We start from the raw sequence: 22915 nt of genomic DNA, 5'->3' as shown, positions 1-22915 counted from the left end.
TACTTTTTTGCCCCACTGTAACGGTTTAGAGGCTGCGCACTTATTGCTCTCATTGACATGCCATTAACTTTTGCATGCAATCGTAATACGATGGCAAAGTCATTTTATGTTACTTTGAGCAAGATGAGGTGATGGGGGAGTGTTCATGACCCCTTAACTTTGCTGTATTCCTTCATCATTTTTGACAAAGGACAAAGTTCAGCCGGTAGGTTGAGGTTGTGTTTTTTTCTTTATCTTTGAATTTTGTGTTTTTTCTTTACAGAAATTCTTAATAGATTGAATCCGTTTTGTGTAAAGGAGTGCTAAGTGTGTGGTGCTGCAAATTAAGTTGCATGAATGCATTATAGAAATGTGTTCTTGTATACTATACAATTGTAAGTCTGCTTTGACTGGGAATCCAAATTAATATTTAAATATGTGTTTTTAGTTTGGTTAGAGAAAAATCTATCATTTATTCATGTTTAGTTTTAGTCATGTTTAAAGTTCAGCATTTTTTTCCGCATTGCTTCAATGTCTCCCAAAGGACTTTTCTTGGATTGAAGGAATTGGTGCATGAAAACAGACACATACAGTGTCATCATGTTGGTGTCAGCAACTGTAGCATTTGCTTTAACTGTATTAGAGTAGAAACATACCATTTAAAATAAGAACAGCCATTAATGACATTAAGTATTACTTGAATATAAGTCAGTGTTATAAATAAGTTTCTGCACAGAAGAAGTGTGTGGTGCTCTTCAGTCTCCACCTTAACAAAAATTACTGTTTGTGTGGCTCAAGATGCCCCTTACAGGAATTCAGTCAGATAACTGTAAATTACTTTGTACGATTTATCAACAAAAACAAAGTCAGGACGCAGATAATCATGGTCAGTAAAATGCAGATCACATTTAATTAAAAGTCAAAAAGATGGGAACAGTAATTTCTCTGTCCTTTTTCTCTCCTGCAAGTTAAATATCAAGCTGTGTCACCGGATGACAAGTTTACAGAGGATGAGGTGAGTTGTTGCTTGGCAACAAGGTGAAATATTGGATTTATCAATGTTAGAGGGTGATTCAAAGGTTCCTGCGCTGGCGATTGCATTGAACAAGTTGATGGTGAGCACTGATGAATACCCAGAATCTGAAGCAATTTAATTTGATTTAAAGCCATTAACTACCAGCTACAGCTTATTACAAAGATCCTTCTCAGCTCTTGTCCAGACCCCCTCCTCAGTAACAGTGCCATTCATAACCTACATGGCCCCTGGCGAGAGACACAGTAATCTCATTTGTACAGCAACAGATGTTTCTCTTAAAAACATCCGTTGACTGGGGAGTGAAAAGTCTGCCTCTCAGTCTCTCATGGGATCAAAGAGACCAGTCTAATCGCTATGAAATCTGTCACATTTGTACTGGTTTGAAGAGACATATTGACTTACAGTGGGCTCACTATGTATGAAACATAAACGGTCTCCTTCTCTTTCTCTCATAGAGCCTACACACATTTTATTAGGAAGTTAAGCCGCTCCGTACATCAAAAGGCCACACAGAGGGGAGGTGAAGGAGAGAAGAAAATGCATATGAAACAACAAAACCCCCAGACAAATAAACAGTGCAGTGTTCCCATGGCAGCGCGGTGCAGTAATCTGACGGCTGGTTTCCCATGGCTGTGTCTCACTGCCCCATAGACCTCCACTCTGTCTCACTGATGGCTCCTGTGATTGCAATCATCCATCTTACTGTCAGAGGCAAAAAAAAGGGGGCAAGAAAGGGTAAATCACACACACCATCTCTCTTTCGCTCCCTCGTGCCCAGCAAACAAGCCACCCCACTGTGAGCAGAGCCAACACTTGTACCGTGTGTGTTTGTATGTATGCCTGTGTGTGCGTACTCATGGTTATACGATCTACAGAGAGAACATGTGTGTGGGTGTGCATCTTTGGTTGTCTGTGCCTGCCCATTATACTGCATGATCAGTCACTGGAGTGTACACGGGGGAGCGGTGGACATGTCTGATCTTGCAGCTGATCAAAAGCACCAGAGACTTGTTCCCTTGTGGCCGTGCAAGTGGGCCTCATATCAACATGTCTCTGTTCAGTAGACAGGAAAAACAAGAGAAGAGAGACAGACAGAGGAGAAGGAGGGGGAACATCAGGAGGAAGACAGAAACAGGCAGGCAAAGCACAGATGAAAGGGTGCATAAAGAGGCCAGTGGAATATATGACAATGATACATAACCGCACTTATCTCCCCGTTCTGATGAGCTAATTGAAATGGCAAAAGCCAGCTCTGTATTTGTCTGAAGACGTAATAGCCTGTCTGATCTCTTTATCTGCCAACCTGACAGCTCGCATCACACAGAGCTGAAAATAAAAATAAAAATAAAAAGCAAAAAAACACTTTACCTGGTTGATTGCAGTAAAATCAAAAGTTTTGAATTTCTCTCTCGACTTCCCTGGAAGCCCTAACTACATGATCACCCACGTAGAGGACAAAGAGCACGAGAAGAGACAGAAGGATGAAAGAGGAGGAAGAGGAGGAGCAGCGAGGCTTCTGCCTGTAAACAGTCTCACCACGCTGTGAGGTTGCGGTGTAGTATGCGCGTTAATGTAATCATGTGCAATAAAGTGGTGACTCTACAAAATGAATCCCTTTGTTGTTGCGACTTTAATCTTACTTCAATAATGAACAAAGATCTGCTGAGCATGGTCTCTTGCAAATTAAACAACATAGCACACCTGAACATTGCTTAAGATAATGAAACACCCCCAACAACAGACTCAAGACAGTACACTTAAAAAATACTCACAAAATATGATAACTTATCGAAAACAGACAGCTCCATCCATTTACTGTTAATGACAGTTATTAAAGGTAAAGCACAATGTCACTTTAGATAAATATCTTACATTTGCATCTTCTGTTGAGTGACACATTTTTAGCAGTTTATGAACCAGGTGAACCTAGGGTTCAAAGATCCGGTAAAATTAGCTGAATTAGTTTAAGTTTAGGATTGGATTTTATTTTGATGGCTATAGAGCCATTTTTCATTCTTTTCCCCAGGTGGGAGATATTGTTGCTTTTAGAAATTTCCCAAATCTTCAAATTTGAGGTATTAGAGAGAGCTCTGACAACAGTTTTTCCTACTCAGATGCTCATAATTTCAGTTATGCGAGCCGTTTCCTCCTGTTATCACTTTTCTTGCTAAACTAAGCTAATTTACTCCACTTTTATGTGCAGCACACAAACATGACAACGGTATCAATATTTGTTTCCAACTCTATAAAATGTCAAATTATTTATTTAAAATGTAACACAAAAGTCATGAAAAAAACAAATATTGCATCAGGCATGGTCTTTCTTCAGAGACATTCAGCCTTGGTGTCTGAGAGACTTGTCATACAATAATCATATCAGCTTGGAAACAAAGCTCAGAGGCAGTTTATGAAGAAGTCAAAGTCACCGTGTTTAGTGCTCCATCAGCGAGTCATGTGGAGCAGCACTGGAGCTGAGCAGGGTTTGCGGTTTCAGCAACTCCTGCGTTTGATTTCCAGATGTGCGCTCTCCAGATGCTATTCATTTTGCCTAACTTTATTTTAAGCAGATATCCTTGGCAATCTGTTGTGTATTACCTCAGTTTTAACAAGGCAGAGCAACTAGACAGAGACAGAAAGAAGAGAAAGGAAGAAATAGGTTTGACAGGCTAACACAAGATGAACCCTGAGGTTTCTCCAAAAATGTGTTTGACACTAAATGGTATATATTTTGGGTCCAGCTCTCGGGATCTCAAAGCGCAGCCTGAGGAGTTTTGCAACATCAGCCAAGGAAAGAGATGTGTTTGCTATACAGTCTTTTATCTGAGGAAAGAGAGATGCCAAAACCATCATAACATTTTCTGAAATAACATTTTGTTGTATGACATTTGAACAAGTGATACTGCTCAGGTTAAGTAGATTAGATCATGCAGCAATAGGGTCAAAAAGGCTCAATGAAGCCTTTCATGTTCATGAAATGCTCAACATCGCTTTGTCTTTACAGCTGTAAAGATGCAATAATGGGACAAAAATGTGTGATAATATGAGAAACATGGTATAAACAAAAACGCTACGTTCCAGTCAAGAAAAAATGGCCACATCCATGACAATTATACACATACATACAACATTAGAATATACTCTTAAAGGGGGGTTCGTCTTTGTCTCTCCCCCAGTACTGGAGCCTGAAGAGGGGTTTGAACCGGCTGAAAGCGCTTCGTCTTAATCGCAGAGAAAGACAGGGCGTCGGAAATGCTGCCAAACCCAGATCCTTCAGAGTTCTCTGGAAGACATGAAAGACAAAAAACATCCACAAATGTATCTCCCTCAAAAACTTCCTAAAAGTAATAGTTTCACATTTTGGGTAAAAAGAATATTTGTTTTCTGGAGGAGAGTGAATATGAATCTATGAAGACTGGTTACAAGTGCCTGGATCTGTCTGAAGGTAAAACAATCATTCTAGCAGAACCTCTAAAATCTCAATAACTATCACGCTATATCTCGTGTGTTGGTCTGAGCATCCTGATACGTTGGGTTACTCTCATTCTATTTCTATGGCCTGAGCCTTATTTCACACAGGGAAAGTGGTATCAATCTTCTCATCTATCTCCCCACCAGTAAATGAATAAGCATATTTCCTGAAAATGGGGCCTGGAAAATCATTTTCCTCCATCTGTTTTACTCACCATGAATGCCGATCATGTGCTCCAGGATTAGGACCCTCTCCGCCAGGATCTTCAGGGCCTCCCTGAGCTGCTGCACGGCCTCGCCCTGAAAAACACCATTGTGTTAAGTTAAGGACAATTTTTTTGAAATAAGATCAGAAGGGAAATCATGTCCATTACCTCATTCAAACCCTCTCCTGGCTCTCCTTTTGGCCCTGGTGCTCCCTGTAAAAATAGTTTGAAAAAAAACCCATTAATTAATTACAATCAGAAATAATGAATTCATCAGTCTGGACATATATGCTTAACAAGTGCTACTTTAAGCGTGTGTGTTTTATGCAACACAATAACCTGTATCTGTACACACAAACTGAAAGATTGACAAAAAAGTTGACTTTGACTTATACTTACAGGTAGGCCGAGCTCCCCTGCTACTCCTGGAAGCCCCTGCAAAACATTAAGAAGTTATTTTTGAGTTTCTGTGTTTAAGATAGCATGACAGCTAGGACCATTTACAGCATATAGAACAAAATGCATTTTTATAGTTAATCAGAATCAAATATGACCATTCAGCGTGTTAATCCAATAACGAGGAGGACTGTCACATCAGCCTCACCCTTATCCCTGAATCTCCTTTAGGTCCAGGATTCCCGTGCCTTCCTTGGAGGCCTTCTTTGCCCTTATGTTAAAAACAAAAGGGTGTGAATGAATGACGCTAGTCATATTTATATATATATCATCGATCAACACATTTGAGATGCTCACATCTCGTCCCGGTAGGCCTGGTATCCCTGCAAGCCCTCTCAGTCCTGGAGGGCCTGTTGTATCATTCACAAACACAAATCAGATGGATGTTCAGATTTGATTATTGTGGAAAGAATATCCAAAAACTAAATCCATTTTTCATTATTACATTGAAAAGAAAATGTATGTTATTTATCCGTTAAGTGTCTAGTTCTTCTTCTGACGCACCTCGTTTCTGTTTTTCAATTTTATTATGATTAGGATTCAAAATAAAGCATGGTGAGTTTAAGCAGAGCTAGACTTTTTAATGATGAACTAAATCATGGCACAATATATATTCATCAATTATGTACATGAACAATACACATCCAACCTTGGCAGGAAACTGCCCATATTCATACCTGAGGGGCCGACAGGACCAGCTGGACCAGGAGGCCCGACTACGATCTGAGGAACAGGAAGCGTAGGACGAAGTCTGGGTGTCTCCTCTGAAATTAAAAGTGGAAAATTAACTTTGTGGGAAACATAAGGCAGAAACTGTTACATAAGAATAAAGGAAACATAAAACATTTAGACTTTTCAGAATGAAGAGGTGAGTTCACAGATAAGACCATGTTCCAATGTAAATAAAGATTGTTAATAACAAATGACTGTAAATGTATATTGTAAATATCCAGTAGGCTTAAAATATCAATAGATTTGTTTGCCACAGAGCAGGAGGGTGTGACGAGGTGAAATGCAGCACCCTGTATATTTGAAGGATGTCGCCAGGCAATACACACATCCCTTTTAATGTGCATCTACCAAAATATACTTCTATTTTATTTTATAAATGTAACCTTTCCTCTAGAGAAAACTGAATGAATCAGAAAAATAAAATTAAACTCTATTTCCTGGTTTTAAGAAGATACAATTAAACATGTTTTTATCAATGCTTCATTGATCAACATTGGTGACTCACCTGCTGCAACACGGCAGCCAGCCAACAATCTCCATTGTTGCCTGTTGCCAAAGCTCTCACTCAATGGTTTTGCTCCACAGACAGACATGTTGGCATGACCTATACGTTTCCTTCCATTGATCAGGATCTCTACCATCATTTAATGAAAGATTGTTTCAATTGGATCCAAACATTACTCATCACCCGGCATCAATGTATTCTACATTTGGCCTTCTATTGGTGAGCAAAACTATGTCTGTCCTTTCCCTCTGTCCCTCAACACAAAAAATGCATCTGATCACATCTTTAGGTGCAGATGTAAATACACAAAATAAATAGGGTTACACTAGGACCTGTGGCCATGGATGCATGGATGTTACCAAGTAGTGTGTAAGAATCTATTTAAAGATGTACTCTGCATGTACACTCAACAGTGGAATTGCATGTGCTAAAATACTTGAATGAGGATCTGTTTTTTAGCAGACAGAGTGTTACCTATGATACATTCAAAGCACACTTCATTTTGATTAAGAAACACAAGCTAGTTCTGAATATACTACATCTTTTCTTCTGCTGGTGCAGATTTTGTCTGCAGGGTTTTATTGTCTTCGAGTCGGACATTTATATCTATAAAATCATCGTTTGAATTCCTATTCATTTTCTCATTTCTCCATATACCTATAATTTTGGAGTCTCAAACTGCCTAAATCTCAGGGTTTGGGATCTTTTTGTTACAGAAAAATGAAGACGTCAAGGGTCAGGAGTCAGACTTCAGAGTTTCATCAGCCGTCAACAGAAGGATTAAATCCAGTGTGACAAGAACAGCTGTTAGAACTAAAAGAGGTCCGATTTAATGGAGCGGTAAATGCTTAAACATGATATATCTTTATTCAGGAAAAGGAAGTCATGCCTTGTTCTCAGCATGCAGTATGTTTTAAAATATGTTTGTAGGTTAAAACCACAGCGCACTTCCTCTCCACTTTAACATATGCTCAGAGTCAGCCTTTCCCTCGTGTTGAAACAGCGCCGTTACATTATGGCTTCAGTCCACAGAAGGGGTCTAGAAGGAGCAGATTTCCCTCTGGAACTAATTTTCTAATGTAACAGTCTCCTCCAGCCTGGCTGCCTCCCCGAGAAACTCCACATGAGTGGCAGACTATCTCCTCCCTCGTTCAGAGAAAGCCCAGAGTTTGGCTCAGGGCCGCAGCCTGTTCCCCCAAATGCAGACTGTTGTGCTGACAGCTTACAAATTAGGCCTGATTTACAGCCAGTTGGCCCCCCTCAGTTTACATGGTCCCACAGAACCAGATCTACATAGTTTCAGAGCCGCAGACACAGTTCTGGGCTCAGAAAGGCAGACGCAGCCAAATGCCTAATCAGAGCCAGCAGTGCTTCATGAGGTAATGATTATAGTAAAGACTTCTACTGCCTCCCTGTGGGGAAACCTAGGTCTTTAACGTGAGGGATATGCACTTGGCTCTTACATATTTAAAAAGATATGAATATTTTGGAGAGATTTGGGATTTTAAAACAAAGAGAACAAATATGTTTTCATGTTTAATGCTCTGTATGTATATGTCTAAATGAAATCAAGTTTATTCTAGATATTAATTAGTATGCGACAAAGACTAAGTGCTGGCTAAAAATAAACCATAGCTGTACCCATTTTAAGCTATTTGTACTGTTAATTACCTCAGTGTATTGGTGAATTGTCAAATATTTACTTGTGTAATGTGTGGGTTATTGTAGTGTATAATGTTAATGAATTGTATATTTCTATCTCAACTTTACATTTGGGACAAGAGTTTAAACTTAGCATTAGCTATGAACGATGTGAAGCAAATTAATTTCATGCTCTGTATAACAACTGTTAAATTGCCTCATCCCTATCAAATCAAAATAATATTTTTTTTTTAATGAGGCTGTTTTAAAATGCATAAGATGAATGAAAATGTGTCAAAAATAATGTTCTATTTAATTCAGTATATATATTTTTTTAAAACTGAGCTTATCTTGTGGTTTATGTGCGGCGAGTATTTGGCTCCATTGTTGGTGGCAGGGTTAGAAACAGCAACACATGGAAACAATTACACCAAATGTAAGCCAGACCTGCACAGAAACAATACTCTCTCCATTACCAATTGAAGTCTCTTGCTGAAAGCCAAAGACACATATTGCTCACTTAAACACTTGGTAACAGCTACAATATGCTCAATGCTTCCACTTGTGCCCCTTTTGAATTATTTTTCCATAAATACAAATGCATCTGGCCTGGGTTCATGTTCTGCCTGACACAATGATTACATGGACAACAGTATGAGCATAATGTACGAGATATGTAAGAAACTGGTGAAGCATATGATACATCAAAATGGACCTGTGGTTTTGGCATCAACTCAGACAATCCAAAAACTGAATGCTTGAATGGTTTTTACAATTGTTCTTGTGTCAGAATTCAACCATGTGTGTAAGATAGACATTTCATTCAAGGCCACCTGGAACAATTCAGCACAAAGTAACTAGAGAAGAGTGAATTTGAGTTAGGTCGCTCACCTTGATTGTCCACGTGAAAAACGTCACCACGCTCTCGCACAGGAGAAGAGCTCGGCCCCGGAGGACCTGGGGGACCAGGAGGGCCGCGGAGACCAATCATGCCTGCTTGACCTCTGTCCCCCTTTGGTCCTGAATATGTAATAAAATTCAATCATGTTGAAGGGGACATACTATGCTTTACTTCAGGTTCACACTTCTAATTTCGGTTTCTACTAGAAGATGTTTAAACATCATAATGTTAAAATAAACACCTTTTCCTTGCTCATACTGTCAGTTTGAATATACTTGTATTCACCCACTGTAAGAAAGCTCCAATCTGTGCCTGTCTCTTAAAGCCCCCTTGAGAAAAACCCTTAGTCTGCTCTGATTGGCATGCCGGAACATTATGCTGCACCTCTGCAAAAGTGGCCTGCATGAGGACGTAGGAAGAGGATCGTTATATAAATGGTTTGTTTAATCACATGTTTCCTGAATGGGGCAGCTCCGCAAAAAAAATGATTACTATTTCACAGTTTGTGGGTGGCAGGCCTTTTAAAATGTATGTGAAAAATTGGTGTTTCTCAATATATGTCCCCATTTAAACAAACTTTTTGTCAATTGTTTTAAATGAGCAGATGAGATGAAATGTCTAGTTATATTTTACCGATGGGTCCGGGGAGGCCTGCTCTGCCAGCCGGACCTGGAGGTCCAGCAGAACCTGGAGTTCCTGGTGGTCCAATAGGCCCAGGAAGTACTCTGCCTCCTGGTAAAGGAGAGAACAAGATATTCAGAGTCACATCAAGTGTTAAAATGTTAACAGTTCACTCCTAAATGATTTAAAGGTGCACTCCATACATTTTACACACAACACCAGTTTTACTTGTTAAGGGGGGACGTACTCAGGAGTAGTTAGTTATAATCCAAAAGTTGAACAAGTGTACAATTTGCCTTATAATGTTGGGTGATCCTCTTCAAAACAACACAACCAGCCAGAAAAGCCAGTAAGGATGGAAATGTTGGACTTTTGGCACCAAAATAGTATGCTTCATATTTTAACATGTGATTTGGGGTTATAAACAGCCATATGTACAGTATAATGGCACTTAACTATTTATTTAAATTACTCTGATTATTGAAACTGCTTTTACTGTTATTGAATTCAAATACAGACTTAAAGATGTCAACAGGATTGCCTTTTAGTTTGTATTTGTTAGTTGTTTTTTGTGTGCCTTTTAAAAAAAGACATTTAAACATCTGTTTCAAATCTCCACAACACAGTCTTGTGATGCGTTGGCACCTGGTGGCAGGTGTGATGGTGGCATGATAGGAGTGGGCTGGGGTGCGTCCACCTCATTGTCTGTTGAGCCCTCTGGTGAACTGCTGATTGGCAGCCTTGAACGTTCCTCTTCTAACAGCTGGATCTGAAACAACAGCAGCAGATTTCAGACACATCTGCAGTCTGGTGTTTATAAGTAATCAATTTTGGAACGTTTCTTTTCAAATAACATATAGGATGATGACAGATCCTCTTTACCTTTGATTCAATGGCATTCATTCTGCTGTTCATGTCCGTGAAACTGGTACAGTTCAAACATTCTGTGAGAAAGAAAAACAAACAAGGATGAGTTTAGTTGTCCGGCATAAATGCTTCTTCTTCTCCATCTTCTTTCATCTTATTCACTCCTTCTGACTCTTTCCTTTCTTGTCTATTTCATCCCTGTTTCTTTTTCGTCCTGGCTCCATCAGTAGTATCCATCTATCCCACACCAAGCAGTGCAAGCCAACACACACACACACACACACACACACACACACATACACTAATGATATCCATCAAACAGGCCCATGAATTAATTAGGAATTCCTCCATTAATCATGTCAAACACTCACAGAATAAATATTATCAGACCTCTCGTGACATGTTCTCTCCCTCTCACAGCCTGGTGCACACCTGCTTCCATCCTGACTCTACACATTTTCCACTATTCTACCCACTAACAGTGATGCCTGTACGCTCACACTCACACCCTCCCCCAGCTACTAACACAATTAATGGTGTGTAGCACATGGAAGGACACACACACACACACACACACACACACACACACACACACACACACACACACACACACACACACACACACACACACACACACACACACACACACACACACACACACACACACACACACACACACACACACACCATTTTCACTGCCATTTCCAAACAACTAGAAAAAAATGTTTTATCGACATTTTTTAAGGAAGTATTTCAACTGAATATGTCTCATGACACTATGTCTATCTATTGTCTGTGTTTACAAAATAAAATAATAAGGTAAATATGTTGTTGGTTCAAATGTTTTAACACATCAATGTGACACACAGTGAAACAGGGTCACATGGTCCTTCATTATGACGATTATTGACACTGTAGTTTTAGGGCTGTTACAAGTTTTAACAAATTAAATTCAAGATGTTTTAAAGACCATATGGGCAAGAGGTTAGGTGCCACAGGAAGGATAGCAAAGTCTGAAACATTGTTGGTTATTGTTAGTTAAAGCATTAATTGAAAATAAGCAAAACATTAAATAGTCTCAGATGTATTACTTTAAGAAACAGCATTAACAGATATCATCGCATATGCTTTTTTTTTCAATCGTTTTTTGCAGTAAGCACAGCAAGAGTAGGACCATGTGCAAAAAATTCTTGTTTGCCCGTTTCTTTCCTTGTTCTGTTTTGACCACCTTGGTGAACTTGAGCTCACAAATTATACCATTATAGGTACCACTAAACCACCGACACGAACACATTCCTGCTGCAATTTTGGATTGTTTACATGAGCTGTAATCTAAAATCCAAAACACAGAATGGCAACAGAATGTAGAAAACCCAGTATTTGTTCTAATTGTGAGCTTTCCTCTGGTCTATGGCTCATAAGAAGTCAGGAATGTCAGCTGTCAGTCCCACAGACGGGCAGCACCCACATTGTGGTCATTGAAGGGATACCTAGAAGGAGGAACAACTGGTGCTTATAGATAACAAACAACAAGAATGACCCAAACATCTTTGGTTTGCCTAAATCAGCTTCACTAACCGCAGAACAGAGGGAACTAATGGCAGCTGCTGAGGTTACTGCTTTCCTGAAATAGCACAGTGTTAAAGTCTGTGGCATGTCGGTATCTCTACATGAACACTCAGTCCAGTGGTGTATCGGTCTGCATGGGTGTGGTTTCTTAAAGCTTCATTTAAAAAAAGAAATCTTGAATCTCCCCCCAGAGCATAGCCACCAACGGAAACAACAATCAACAGCTCGACCCAAAAACACATTCCTCAGGATTCATCAAACCAAACACTGAACTGTTCAACCGCCAAGGCCAAAATGACCCCGCATGAGTTTGTTGTGTCTGACTGCGCTGAGGTTTCTTTAGAGGCTTTGCCAAAGACATAACAGCAAAACAAAAAACTAGGGCAATCATGACCTATACAATGTCAGGTGAGTGATGAGTTGATGTGACTTCATCTCCTCACAGTTATTCAGCATCAGCCCAGAGGAAATCTCCACCCTCTGTAACACACCCTCTCTATTATATACAGTACATCAGTCTGTGATGTGTTACAACAGTTACTCTGTGATGATGTGATGACATACAGCTTTTAGCCTAGCCGGCAGTTTATCTACTGGAATGGCAAAGTCGGTCTTTGAACACATCAGAATATGTACTTCAATTTTTCAGACTGGAACATTCTCCAACTTTTGAATGGATTGCCTTGAATTTTGTAAATTATAGTTCCCAGAGAATGAATCCTGATTATTTCTGTGATCCCCTGACTTTTCCTTTGGTGCCACTATAAGCCTGATATTGTTGTTCTCTGGTAATGTTTTGACAACAATCTGTTGTGGATTGTCTTTACATTTGGAGAAGATGGGGATGAATCCTATTGACTTTGGTGATCCCCTACAATTTTCCTCTGACGCAAATATTTTGAAAGTGGGAACAAGCGCTTATCAAAACAAGATCACAAAGAAAAACCTAAATGTGTGGGATTTGTTCAAAGAGATCATTTAAGGAACAGTAGTGAATTTAATGAATTTCAGTTTCTTCTACTTTCACAGAGGCAGAAACGGATGACTTCTTTAGAATAGACCAATTTTATGTATTTAATATAATCTGAAGGCATGTCAAACAGCATTATCAGGCTATCTTTGCTCGATCGTACAGTGCCTATGGGATCATATAACACATTTTGATCCCATAGGCATCCAGGAAAGCGAGCAAAACTAAGAAAGTAAACTAAGGAGGGGCTAAAGGGTTTCTCCAAGCTTTGTCTGAAGGGACGCATAAAGGCTCCAAATGTACATACATACATATTGAGTAAAACATGTTTGGATGATTGTTGTCAAATTTGTATTTCCCTTTCACCAGTACGGAACAAGTCAATGTCACACAAGCTTTTTAGCAGGAACAGGCCTGTTGACCTGTTGTCGTTTTGACCAAGGGAGGTCATGATGGTAACAGGATAGAAGGTCATGACATCCAAGCTTGTTATGGAACTCATAATACTAAATTAAGTATGCCAGGTGGGTGGTTAAAAGCAAAATCTATACAGTAAGTGTGATATTTGTATTTTGTATTGTATTTGTGTACAGGCTTTTGGTATTGTTGCTGTGTTGATCTCTGTGAGGCGGTAATAAAACTAAGACCCACATTGGATGTATTGCAAGAACTTTGACGATCCCATAACTTTCATCCAGCTCAATTATCAGGCCAAAACCTCACGTCAGGACCTGATGACTGTGCTCAATCAAGCTTTGTTGTGCACTACTTTCCCTCAAAACACTTCATGTCTTGTTGCCGTCACGCTGAAAACAAGAAAAGTTGCCTCTTGAATATTTGTTTTCTGCTCCTAAGAAACTAAAGTAATGCTACTCCAGTTCCAATCTCTACTGCAAATGAGTTAACTTGTTGATTCTCATTAAATAATTTAAGTAATTAAGTAATAGTATACTTATATATTAATATGTCATAAACACAGACCACAGGAAAACACTAGTCAATCTGACATAATGAGAACCAGAGCAAAACAACTAAAGTTTCTTTTTTTTTCTCAAGGTGGCGGGCAGGATTTCCATCTCTGCAGTTGGAATTTAATTATGTTGGGTTAGAAAACCAAACTTCCGCTGTGCTGGAGCTGATGTTTAGAACGGGACCGCAGCTATAGAGACTGTTTGGATCCATAATTACACCATGGCAACATAAGTCAGGGTTATTTTGCTTGGATTGCGCTCAGCTCATGGGAAAGATTCAGGATTGTGTTGTCTTTAGTGGGAAGCCAAATAAACAGAGAGAATTGGGAACTTTTACTGCTTCATAGAAAAGTGAGGGAAGGATTTGTGGGTTGGAGCAGATTTTCATCTCTTCAAGACAATTTAACTTGTCAGAAAAAAGGAGCATTTTTATATTAAAATGAAAGACTTAGCTAATGCAAAGTTAGACAAGGGAACATGATTTAGGATACCACAGAGACAGGGAACATGAATCACTTAAAATGAAATTAACAAAAATATCTGATTTCGGGGTAACGCACCATGCAAAATGATTACATGTCCATAAATAACACGATATGGAAGGAAAGCTAACATTAGTCTCATGTGATAAGCTCAATTGTCTGGCGATGAAAACTGAGAGACTAAAGCAAACCTCCAGGCAAAACACAAGATTGGAAACTGTGGGAAGATAAATCTTAATTTAAACATCACAGGGACCAAAACAAAGAGCATATTTCATCGCAGCAAACTATAAAAACATAGACTTGTTTGATGAATCATCTCTTCCATTATCGTGTGATCTACATCAGTGGTTTTCAAACTTTGTTTGGCCAAGGCACACCAAAGACCAAACCAAAATTTCAAGGCACACCTATAATCATATCCGGGCAAAATACCCTCTATAACACATATTATCACTCTGTGAAAAACTGTTTTTATTTACTAATGCCAAAGCATATAAGGCCTATTGTTTCTATGTTGTGAAATAAGTGTGTAGGACAAAGTACCGATACAGTAAATTAAAAATCATTCATAACCTTTTGTAACGTTAAATTAACTAGGCCTAATTGTTTAAAAATCCCACGGCACACCGGGATTTGTCTCAGGGCACACCAGTGTGGCACAGCGTTTCAGAACCACTGATCTACAGACACACACAGACACGTGTGCCCAGTCTGTCTGTGTCTGTCTCTGTGTGCGCAGACCACAGTCAGCCCTCAAGAACTGGCTGTGTCTTAAGGGCCTGTTGTGTGTCAGCCCCAGCCAGCAAGTGGTCAGATTTTGCTGGCATGAATAACAACTGGCAAGGAAGGAAGGAACACACACACACACACACACACACACACACACACACACACACACACACACACACACACACACACACACACACACACACACACACACACACACACACACACACACACACACACACACACACACACACACACACACACACACACACACACACACACACCATGGTGGCTGGTGCTGGATGGTAAACTAAGCTTCTCTCTTTTAACCAAGCTGTTTTAAGAGCTGTCTGCTCCACAATGGGACCATTTTACACACCATTTACTAAACTAAAGCTTTGCAACATTTTGCAGGCTAGAAATACTTGGGAGTTAGTGGGATTTCCCTTTGAATCGGAAGCATGATGCCATTATTTCACGCAGGACAACAAAAAGTCAACAACAGAACTTCAAAACCACAATGATGTGTTATAAATAATCTCACACTCCTCAGAATTTGCTGCTAAAGTGCAGGCATGGTCAGGAAAAGATCACAGACTGAATCTCTTCCAATCTGAGAATAAACCTAATTTCCCTGTCATTCCCTCGTGTTAACAGAATTCATTCACTCGTCCCATTACGCTGATCTTTATGCATTAGATACACATCGGTCACGGTCAGAGACGTAGGGCCCTGCTGGTGCAGACATACAGTTATTGACATGAGATGAGATTATGTTGTGTGAAATGGAGAGAGATGATCACACAGTGATCGGCTGACATAAGGGAAACATGTTTGAGGAACATGTTTGGTGTCTTATAAAATGTAAAAAGGTAAGATAATGAAGACTTGTTTAACACATAGAAGAAGAGCAGCAGAATATTGCTGCTTACAAGTTATATTGGAAATATCAGAGGTACAAGATGAGAACAGAAACTAAATAATTCTCTATTAGCTCTGATTTAACGAGGTTGGAGCATACAGTAGGATCTATGCTCAAAAAGAGACAATTGAAGTTGTGGAGACATTTGAAGCAAGCAAGACTTTATGATTGGTTATTTCTAATATTCTGATGTAGGCTCAAGAGGATTTTTTAGTGCTTTATGGTCATTTATTAAATTATTTAAAAAGAAATATCTATTTTGAATGGACGTGGCTGTCAAACATTTACAATTCCAAGAGGACGAATCTCAATGACTTGTCTGATCCACTGACTTAACTATTGCATGGATTCCCATGAAATTGCAGGGATATTAATCTCTGGGTGATTCAGGTGATTCCTATTTTCCTCTAGCGCTATCATCAGGTAAAAATGACTCTTATTTTTGGGTGTTTGATGTATTTATATATGAAATCTCAAGACCATCTTGCAATGGGATCACATGATCCACGTCATCACAGCGGCCAGCGGCAGAAAATGGCAATGGCTAAGCTGTTGTAAAAAGTTTATGACAATTTAGTTAGATATATACCCTTGTATTAACACTGCCATTAGGCTAAAGTCAGATTGCCTCCAGGTTAAGAGGCCTAGCATGGCTGTAGACTCATGCTGTTTGTATTTTGTGCACAGCTTAGCACTAGCATTGATCAAAGGAGCCAGCACAATCAATAGGTGGTCATTCCATAGCAACAAAAAAAGATCTACACATCCTTCCCTGGTCTGTCTTGACAACTGACAGCAAAAATCTACTTGGACCAACATTCATGGACACATGTGGCTCTCATTGACCTCAGGAACTTTTTAAGGAACTATACCTGCTTAGCTCAGCATAAACAGATGTGTGGAGTTGCAGACAGATATACAGAGGGATCTAACGATAAGCTGATGACAAAAACGAAAAACCACAGAAGTAGCATGAACAGAGCATCATCAATCAGGCAGGTCTGTCAGGCAGGTCTGCTCCCAGCAGGTCCGAGGGTACTTTTTGACCTTTATTTCAGCACAACCGGGGCTGTAACACAGACATCAGTCATATCCTCACTCCACAGAGGTTACATTCTGGAGGAGCACATGTGGAATATAGCTCTGTTTTTATCACTTTACTCCAAGGAGACGAGAGTGGCAGATCTAAAGGACATAGGAAGTTAGATAAGTGGAAAGCGGTAAGGAGCATTAAAGATAAAGAGCCCTGCAGTGGCAAGAAAAAGCAAAGTCAAAAGAGCAAAGGCCTGCCACGTGATGAAATGGAAAAAGGAAAGAAACGTTTGAAATATTAATATAGCTGGTGCTCTAGATAATCTCTACAACAAAAGGTTTTAAAACACTTCCTCCTCATGCAGTAGCTTCATAGCTCCAGCATTAACAAATGAGCACATACTGTAATGAGCTTTTAAAAACCTTTTCACTCCTTTAATGAAATTCATCATTTACTTCACTAAATTAAAATCCTGTGATGTCAAACCCTGCATAAACTGTGTTAAATGTACAGTATTTTCCTGAGCATTTGCACAAGAGCAAAGGTTGCTGCTTCCATCATAGGAGGTCCTAGCGCTTATTCTTTTTAGATGAGTCTCCCTCACACCCATCTGTTTCTCACAATCCCTCCTGTGAATATGATCAAGTGTGCAGATGGGTGATGCTGTGACAGAGCAGGGAGAAAGGGGCAGGGGCCAACAGCAGGAAAAATTATGAACACATTTCTCCAATGTGTTCCATGCTGTCATGTGATAGCACAACTCTGCTGGAAGCTTAATTTAAATCTTGAGATGCACTGTACACAGCGAGCATAGACCTTACTGTTAAAACTATTGACGGCTCAGGGTGTCAACAAAATGGGCTCAGAGAACACTTACTGTATTTTCCATTAGCAAACACAGAACAATTCAAGCTTTGCAACTACTGTGGCCTTAAGGGCTCTGCAGTGAACTCCATGATAAAACAAGAAACACACATTAACTCAGGGAACACTCCGACTTCTGAAGGCGAAAAGCAACTGTGAAAATCCAAAATAAATACTTGCAAATGCTCATTTGATAAAGATTTTAGGTCAAAAGACAGCAGTTTTGAAATGGCAAACATTTTAAGAGCTGCAACTTGTGCTTTTTGTCTTTGTAGAAGATTATTTTCGAGGTTAATTGTTGTTTGTGAGAAGGTCAGAAAATAGCGAGAGATGTGCATCACAATTCATTGAAGCTCAGAAAGACATTCACATCGCTTGTTTTGTCCGACTAACAGTCCAAAACACAAAGATGTTAGGTTTAATATCACAATAAAACAAAGCAGAAAGTCTACATAAGCAGGAGGTTTCAGGAAGGCAGTGTTTAGTATTTGTTGCTCAGAATATTACGTGAATGATTAATCGGAGATAAAAATAGTAGCACAATTATTTTTCTATCTATCAATTGATCGATTTATCGACTTGTGTCAGTTCTTAACATTGTGACCGAACTGTGAACAACCATTTCATACTTTTTGCTGAAAAGGCAGCAAGACACTTGAATCCTAAACTCTACTCTACGATAATGTTTGCATTGATACAAGTGAAGAAATCACTAATCTGATAAACAGCAGACCAAACAAACTACCTTTGTACTCCAAGTTACATTCATAAACGTCTGTTTTCTGCAGGGTCACAAGAAAATAATAGCACTTTATGGTGGGGCAGAAAATGATTCAGGGTTTCTAGGGTGAAAACAACATGAATGTGTGAGGAGGTGAGAGAAACCAGCATCTCCTCAGCTTACACTGACTTAACTTTGACTCCAGCCTTTTTCATGTGCCCTGTGTCTCTGAGGGCCTCAGGGGCCTCTGAAGTGGAGCCAGAGCTTCATTAAACTAAAGCCCAGGGTGATGTCATCTTCATTGGTTAAGGCTCTGATAAAACAGCTGGCTCACTACCCTGCTACACAGGGCTGCATGTACAGTGCTGGCTGAGTGACATAAAGACACAAGGATGAATGCGCAAACACAGAATAATATTTCCAAACAACATTTTCCACGCTGTGAAGAATAGTTCAGTTTGACATGCTGGGAAAAACTCTTATTTGCTTTCTTGCTGAGAGTTAAATGACAATATTGGCACCAATAAGCAAGCAAAAGCAGCCAGAATATGGTCATATTAAAAGTTATGACCTTCTCTTGGGCAGGAGCAGTGACTTCTGTGAGGACTCTATGCTAAACTAAGCTGCTGAAAGTAGATTAGACATAAGGGTGGACTCTCAAAAGGGAAGAGGTTAAGCGTATTGCTCAAACTAAAGAATATCTTCATGTTCGTATTTGACTGATTGATTCTAGGAAGAGGGATTTTTTTATGAAAAGCTGGAAAGACGCTCAGACTTTTTTAAATATGATGCATGACTTAATATCACAACTGTCATACCCTCCCTTCTATGTAACATCTATCCAGAAATCAAAGCTCTGAGGGGGAAATTTACTGAAAATGACATACAGGTTCTATAAACTACTTAATCTTCCCTCAAAGAAAGTCCTGATATCCATTATTAACCTCTTTTTGTTATACTGAGGTCAATCTACGTGAGGAGAACTGGAGCTGTGGCCTGATCATAGCACGGTCACGTATGTTACAAAGACCTCATGAAACAGTGTCATGCTCATTAATCTCAGTGGGGCCACTTTCCCACAGAACCGGCTCTCTGCTTCGCTGCTGTCTGGGCAGCTTGTAGCAGCTGGAGCCCTGTGGGACAGAAGCACTCCTTATTATATTCACTTTTTTCTCTTGTCTGCTTTTTCTCTTGCTACACAGCTGTTTCTGCACTGCCATTTCTAACACCTTGTTGTTTCTTGTGCACCCGTCCTAACTTTCTCCCCTCAGTGTCCTCACCTTCTCTCCCTCCGACACACTGCCAGCTCTCTCTCCTCGCCTCGGTGTGAGACAGACTGTCGCTGACATCAGCCTCTGTCTTTCAGGTCTCTTTGCAGAGCCAAATGTGGCATTCTGTCTCTCCATATGGAGGCAATTTTCTTTGTGCTTTAAAGCCATTAGGACTTGCAAATTCATTTGAGCAAACATTAAATAAACTGCCAGATTACTTCTTCACACTCCTGCAACCACTGTGGTCTCAAGTGAACCATAATCTCTGGCGTTACAGATTCTGTGGATGCAGTTATTTGTTAAACTTTCAGTCGAATAATATCCACGGCCCGCAAAATAATAGTTTCCAAAGGATTTATAATAATGTCTATGTTTATTCTATTAGCACTGATGTGTGTTTTTTTAACTTGTGGTAAATCTTCACCCTCCAAGTGCAACAATTAATCATTTTGCAAAATGGAACAAGGTGTGGTAATTACAACCAATAAGCAAGACTTGCTCATAGAAGTATATCTTGGACAAATGTAGAAAGCACCAGTGCTTTTCAATGACACAAAAAGTGCTGCATTGCCCAACCCCCCAAAAATCTTAAAGTTGCTGAGTTCACTAAATCATATGAAAAAGAAAGCTGTTAAAATAAATCAAAGCCAAAGCAGCCGTGACAGTTTTACTGGCATCCACAATGTTTAAAATACAATATGTGAAAACATGTTTGTCAATGCGGTTGTCAGCAGTGGACACATTTATAAATGTATACATACATGTGCAGTGCAGAGTTATGGGCCTAGCACTAGACCTTCATCCACCCTTAAAGTCTGTTTCTTCTGGCAGATTGCGGTGTCTCGCCCCTGGATGAACATGTTGGTATTACTGGGCTCAGAGTCTGCGGTCTGTGGTATCAAGGAGCAGTTCTGGCCATCAAGAGACCAAGGCTATGCCACCCACTTTACAAGCGGCTCTGCTGGACGTTCCTCTGAGATTTTTTCATTCATATTTTAGACTGATGATAATGGAAGGGACAGAGAACTGCCTCTGCGCTGTCTGTGGTTAACAGAAGAAAGAGAGATACAGAGCGAGACAAAAGTGTTTCTAATCCTCCTTTCAGACACAGAGGTGTCTTAAATGCATGACCATAAAAGAAAAGGTACAAAACCACAGGGTAGAGAATCTCTTTCAACTGCTGCTTTACTGCCATTCTTTTTCCCGAAAGTACAGTAATCCAAAGCAGGCTTGCAATTTTTGATCCAAACAACTTTACAATGATATCAAACGGCCAACTGCTGCACAGAAGCACCATTAGCAAGCTACCCAACTACACACCACCAAACAATAAACAAGGCACTGATGTGGGTAAAGCTGCTAAAAAGACACAGATGGGTTAGGGCAACACACATGGCCTTCATTTCAGTCCTTGAGAGACTTACTCTCCAACCACACTATCCCCTATATCTCGTAAAAGACAAAAAAAAGAGACCATAGATTAGAAACTCACGTTCACGACACTCTTCTCCCACAAACCCTGGGCAGCATCTCCACTCCAGTGCAGTCACCTGCTTGTAGGCAACTTTGAAGGATGGCCTGATCACCGTCCTGTAGCTGAACAACAGCACGGGCACATGTATTGTAGCTACATGCAGGAACACACATAAACAAATGCACAGACATAAAACTGCAACAGATTACATATGGATTCACTAAGTAATAGATTCAAAGATGTTCCTTTATTGTGTTGATAATGCTTTTGATGCTCCCTTATAGTAAAAGTGGAATGCAAGACTTTTAACAAAATATTATCACAGGGCCACCAGATAGCCAGGTGGTTAGAGCTAGTGGCCCATATGCAGTGACCGCTTCCCAGAAATCCGGTTTGAATCTTGAACCAGCTGAAAATAACAGGCAATGTCCTCCCCTCTGTCTCCCCCTTTCACTCTGTAGCTCAAATAAAAGCAGTTTGGCCCAAAACAATGTCTTTAAAAATAAAATATATATTGATCATTAAAGGACTTCCCATACGAAGAAATCAAAAGAAAGTGCCACAAGGTGACATACCAGTGTTTTCAGTCAAATATTTCCCCACAACTCTCCATATTCACTATATAAAGAACACAGTTTTAGCATCACAGACACTGAAAGAGGATGACATGGCTGAGGTGTGTGAGGACTCACCTGATGACCTTGGAACAAGGTCCCGGCCATCGGCAGCCCTGTAACACTCTCTGCACAGTAGTTTCTGTCCCATTGTGCACCTGACAGGTCACTGTTCTGGAAACAGTATACTGACACCAGTTCCTAAAAATACAAATGAAACAGTTTTACACTGCCCAAAAAGATATGCAGGGCCTAATCGTAAAAACAATAACCAAAGTAACAATTTACTAGAACTGCTTTTTTTTGGTACAATGTGCAGATGAGCTGCTCACCTGAGTTGGATACGGGTTCCAGTACCTGGCGGTCCAGTGGTGCCACTTTGTTCCGATTTGATGCGATGCCGCTGCAGCGTGATGCCCGGAAAGTGATAAACAAACCCTGTTGCCAGTGAAGGACACACTAAACTTATCCACATGCACAGCGCATAAAACAACGATAAAGCCATCATCTCCTTTTGATTTACCCCTGACATAGATTGATATCCTCAAAGACCGAAGATTTCCAAGTAAACACTGTTATAAATCCTTCTTTGAGAGATAAAGTATCTGAAGGAATGGGGAAATAAAGTCTAAGGAAACTCCGCTGAAACCATCAATTAGTTCGTCATTTCGTGTGTCCGAGGAGAAACAAACTGGCAAATGAATCAAACACACACAGCGTGTTCCTATAGAATAACGGGGGTCTCTGACGTTTGACATCGTGCCGAGGGCTGAGGAGTCAAATATCCAGGGTGCGTAAAAAGTGCACTGATGTGGGGGCTGGAGACGGAGTGCGTAAAAGCGCATCTGTTCCCAACCAAAAACCACAACCACTTAAGTTTTTA

At 40.0% G+C, this 22915-nt stretch overlaps 1 protein-coding gene across 2 annotated transcripts; it reads right to left on the bottom strand.

The window, feature by feature from the left end:
• Positions 1-860: 860 nt before the first annotated feature.
• Positions 861-22817, bottom strand: LOC134880777 (collagen alpha-1(XXVI) chain). Of its 2 annotated transcripts, XR_010167967.1 has the most exons (15): positions 22365-22817; positions 22111-22233; positions 21437-21540; positions 10428-10489; positions 10191-10314; positions 9558-9656; positions 8915-9043; positions 5823-5909; positions 5443-5495; positions 5294-5356; positions 5089-5124; positions 4858-4902; positions 4699-4783; positions 2384-4295; positions 861-1717 (listed from the first exon to the last, which is right to left on the bottom strand). XR_010167967.1 is itself a non-coding variant. In XM_063907854.1 (14 exons), the coding sequence occupies exons 1-14, from the start codon at positions 22562-22564 to the stop codon at positions 4156-4158; spliced, it is 1350 nt and encodes a 449-aa protein (XP_063763924.1). In that variant the 5' UTR covers positions 22565-22817; the 3' UTR covers positions 861-4155. The 2 variants fall into 2 exon arrangements, 1 of the variants encoding a protein (XP_063763924.1); XM_063907854.1 differs by having other exon boundaries at positions 861-4295.
• Between the last annotated feature and the right edge of the window lie 98 nt (positions 22818-22915).

Source organism: Eleginops maclovinus, chromosome 18 (genome assembly GCF_036324505.1).
Source record: "Eleginops maclovinus isolate JMC-PN-2008 ecotype Puerto Natales chromosome 18, JC_Emac_rtc_rv5, whole genome shotgun sequence".
In the NCBI taxonomy this organism is placed as follows: domain Eukaryota; kingdom Metazoa; phylum Chordata; class Actinopteri; order Perciformes; family Eleginopidae; genus Eleginops; species Eleginops maclovinus.
The sequence above is the reverse complement of the archived record's forward strand: the minus strand, read 5'-3'. Positions and strand labels throughout refer to the sequence as shown.